This window comes from Malurus melanocephalus, unplaced genomic scaffold (assembly GCF_030028575.1).
Source record: "Malurus melanocephalus ecotype Western Australia unplaced genomic scaffold, MMel_1.1 scaffold_336, whole genome shotgun sequence".
In the NCBI taxonomy this organism is placed as follows: Eukaryota; Metazoa; Chordata; class Aves; order Passeriformes; family Maluridae; genus Malurus; species Malurus melanocephalus.
The window spans coordinates 9,100-12,706 of NW_026623568.1; the positions used below are offsets into that span (position 1 = coordinate 9,100).

The following is a 3,607-nucleotide window of genomic DNA, read 5'->3' on the forward strand; positions in this document are numbered from 1 at the left end:
CTTTCAAACAGCAGAGGTAGCCTGCAGGTGATAAGTATCTCATTAATCTTTCTGATCCTCTAGCACTTGAGCATGACAATAGCTGATCAATTACAGCAATTGTCTCCCTAAATGAGCTTTGCACATCTGCCTCTTATTTCATTAATGCCTGCCCTTATATCTGATAGAATGGAATCCTACTGCCTTCTTACAGCTTGTTCTGTGTTATTGTACAATAAGGATGGGGTTGTTAGCAAAATGGGCACAAAAGGGTATTTATCCACTACYCTAAATAAATATGCATGCTGTTGTGTAGGAGTGCTTTTGTCTCTAATCACTGTTTGTAGAAACCTTCTTAAAGCACACCAGTTAGCTTTTCAGCCTCCTATTTAGTCCTTACTAAATAGGCCTTACTTGGGAATTTATAGTTTTTTTATAATGCGACTGAAGTGTTTCTATGCCCTAAAGTATCGTATCAGTGTCTGTGTGGTTTTAGATAACAGAAGCTAGCATATATAAAGATAGCAGTAGAAGTGAAATTTCCTTCAAGTGTCCTTACAATGCATCCGTAAAATACTTAGATAAGACATCCTTCTCTSGGAAAGTAAATTTACATTTCCAAAGCTGCAAGTAAGTATTTGCAACAGTGACATTGTTATTAGGTATTTATTATTTAAATTAAGTACAAAACAATGACTAACAGTTTGATTGTATAATTCAAGGTTTGTTTTAAGAAATCATGCCYTACAAATTATGGTTATGATTTTAATAAAATAAGATTTCACAGGAATGCCTCTTTCGTTAGTTCTCAAGCTTTCAATTACAAGATTATCAATTACCAGATGAAAATTAAAATAGTTTCTATGCAGAGGCTTTATTCTTTACCTGTTRTTAACTGATCACTTTACTCTTAAGAATTTATAAGATTCAATATTCAAAAGTCGTTCACTTATGTTTGTCATACAATAAATTCCTTTGGCTTATACCAATATTTATTTATTTAAATAACTAAGCTAAATGCCGAAAATCGTTTAAAAATATTCTGTCCTGAACGGGTGTAAATTATTCCAGGTGATTCCTTGATGTTTTGTGAACATTTAAATATTCTTGCAACTCAGAGTCTCAGTTAATTGTGGTTGAAACTTGTTTTAGTTACTTTGAGTTTTTAAAAATAAACATTTTCCATATTTTATGGATTTCTGGAACCATGGAGCTAGAATAGCAAAACATTGCAGATCTTTTAAACTGATTTTTGACTGTTTATTGCAGGTCTTGTTTGTATGAAGTCGAGTACCTCAGTGGTTGAACTGGTTATGCTACTCTGTTCACAGGTAAGATATTCTCTGGTTTTGATTGTACTAATTTCTTTTTGTAAATCACTGCCAGTCTAAGAATTGTATCTGGCAGTTTGCTTCATTCTTCCATTTCATTAGAAAAAAATACAAATTAGTTTCTCCTGGTAATATATAAATTGTAGATTTTTTTAAAATATATATTCCATAGTTTTTTCTATAATTACAGGGTATACAAAGTATATTTGAGTTCTAAAAGTGTATGGATGTACATTGTGCATTTTCTCTGTGTGTGAACTCTCAAGCCTATTATTATTTTGARTATGTAAATATGATACTGCAGTCATCAATTATGTTGAAATCTGTCTTTGAATTAGTGAGTTTTTTTTAATTTTACTTTATGCTGACTTTATACATGACATAACATTGACTATTTTATGTAGCTGCCAGTATATAAAAAGCAGAGGAACATGACATAGGTAGTACTCAAGAACTGGCAGAGACAGAATATTTCTATATAAAAAATTCTGTGGTTAATTATTGAGATTTTATCACAGCAGCAATGGGTTTCTCAGAAATATAAATTAATTAATGTTTTTGGGTGCTTTCACAAATAAAATATTCAAAGCTAAAACATTTTCTCATACTTTTTGGATTATTTATATCTCAATTTGAATATGACTTGTTTTGATAGAAGTGTTATTAGCCAATTTTGTATACACCCTTTTATTTTAAACTGCCAGTAAGAAGTTATCAGCAAACATTTTTTAACTTTGTACATTTTGTCAAATATAAGAAAAATATGATGGCCCAACAGATACCAATTACTTTCCACATTTTTATATTTCCCCAAAAACTCATAATAGCATTTCATTAACCAGGTTTCCCACAGAATTATAATACYAGTTTAACTCAATCCAAGTTAGTATATAAAAGGCCCAGGTTAACTTCTTATATTATTATCAAAGAAAATTACTTCTTTGTAGCTTTACTTAAGCATTCACTGCTGCATATTGATAGCATCCTCCAAAAAATATGCTGAAAACAAAAGAGTTTCTGGGGGCAATTGAAATTAAGATCTACTTTTGAGGAATCTTTCTGAAAATAGTAAACATTTACAACTGATTTTGGGGGAGGGTGCTCCAACTTACCTTGCCTGTCTGTAGGCTGCATTTCTTCAAGCTCATGTCATAAGGAAATCATTAAGTCTTGTTTTCTTTTTTATTTTCCCTCTTCCTTTTTTTTTAACTCCTCTTTTAGAGGGATATCAGTTAGGGAAAAGTACAAGAAAAATACATCCCTGGCAGGAATCCTCAGTGGGATTTCAACTTCAAACCTTCTTTAGCAGGGCACTCCAAAAATTTTTTACCTAATGGTGAAGTCCTAGGTTCCAAGAAAATTCCAAAAGATCCATTAAGGCTTTTGAGCTCTATGTTCAKGTCATACAACTTTTTTTCTTTCTTTTTTAGCAGCTCTTGAAATGTTTTTTTTGAGGGCAGGAATAACTTACAGTCCTTTCTTCCCTTGCCTTTGGTTTTACTGCAGTTCTCAGGAATAAAGTGGAATGTAGTATTAAGGTCTAGTGTCTTTGATGGCCTCATCATCTAATCATAGGTTTAACATTACTCATTTGCTGGCTCCAGGAATTCCTGCCATTAAGGGCCCTAGAGATGAAACTTTGCCTCAAATATTGATTGAAAGGAAGAGAGAGAAATTTAAGCTCTTTCTGTGATGCTCTTTCTTTAGACATCTCAGTAAAGCTATGTAACAAATGCAGCAAAAATCAATTTGTTATTTTTTATGGCTACTATATGTTGGGTTTTATTTCAAACTATTTTAAAAATAAGATTCACTTTATACCTAGAATAATGTGAAGAGCTTCATCATTTTGAAGCTTCAAATGTTTATTTATTTTCTTGTGTTTGCTTGGAAGTACGATTTTCCATCTACCTAATTACTTGGGGAAATTGCAAGCTTTTAGTTTTATACCCCATCTGATATTTCAGGGCTGTTTCCTTGACCTCTGTACAAGGAGGATTTTGTGTCTGGATGTCCATTTACTAGTAAGTGCTTCAGGAGCTAATGCTGTAGGGTTTGATGGTGGAGTCATGATAATTGTTCGGACAGGAACTGATCAACAGGGGGCCGTAGTGGTGCAAATTGCAGTCTCCTCCGCTTCCCTCCTGACTCCTGGAGTGCTGCTTCTGAAAGGTTGCATCTCTGCAGGATATTGTGGTTCATCTAATATGTGTAAATGAACCCCAGTTTGTAGTTCTATTCATCTGCAGGTAAAATGTTTTGTTGGGGTTTGGTTTTTTCTTTGTTTTTTGGGTTTT

The 3,607-nt window shown here is 33.0% G+C and overlaps 1 protein-coding gene across 1 annotated transcript in view; it reads left to right on the forward strand.

The window, feature by feature from the left end:
• Positions 1-1,247: 1,247 nt before the first annotated feature.
• The window catches only part of LOC130580465 (neurobeachin-like), a 251,330-nt gene continuing 248,970 nt past the window's right edge, over positions 1,248-3,607 (forward strand). The window contains exon 1 of the mRNA XM_057377984.1: positions 1,248-1,310. Coding sequence (XP_057233967.1) covers positions 1,260-1,310 — 51 coding nt within the window. The 5' untranslated portion in view covers positions 1,248-1,259. The remainder of the gene's footprint in view (positions 1,311-3,607) is intronic.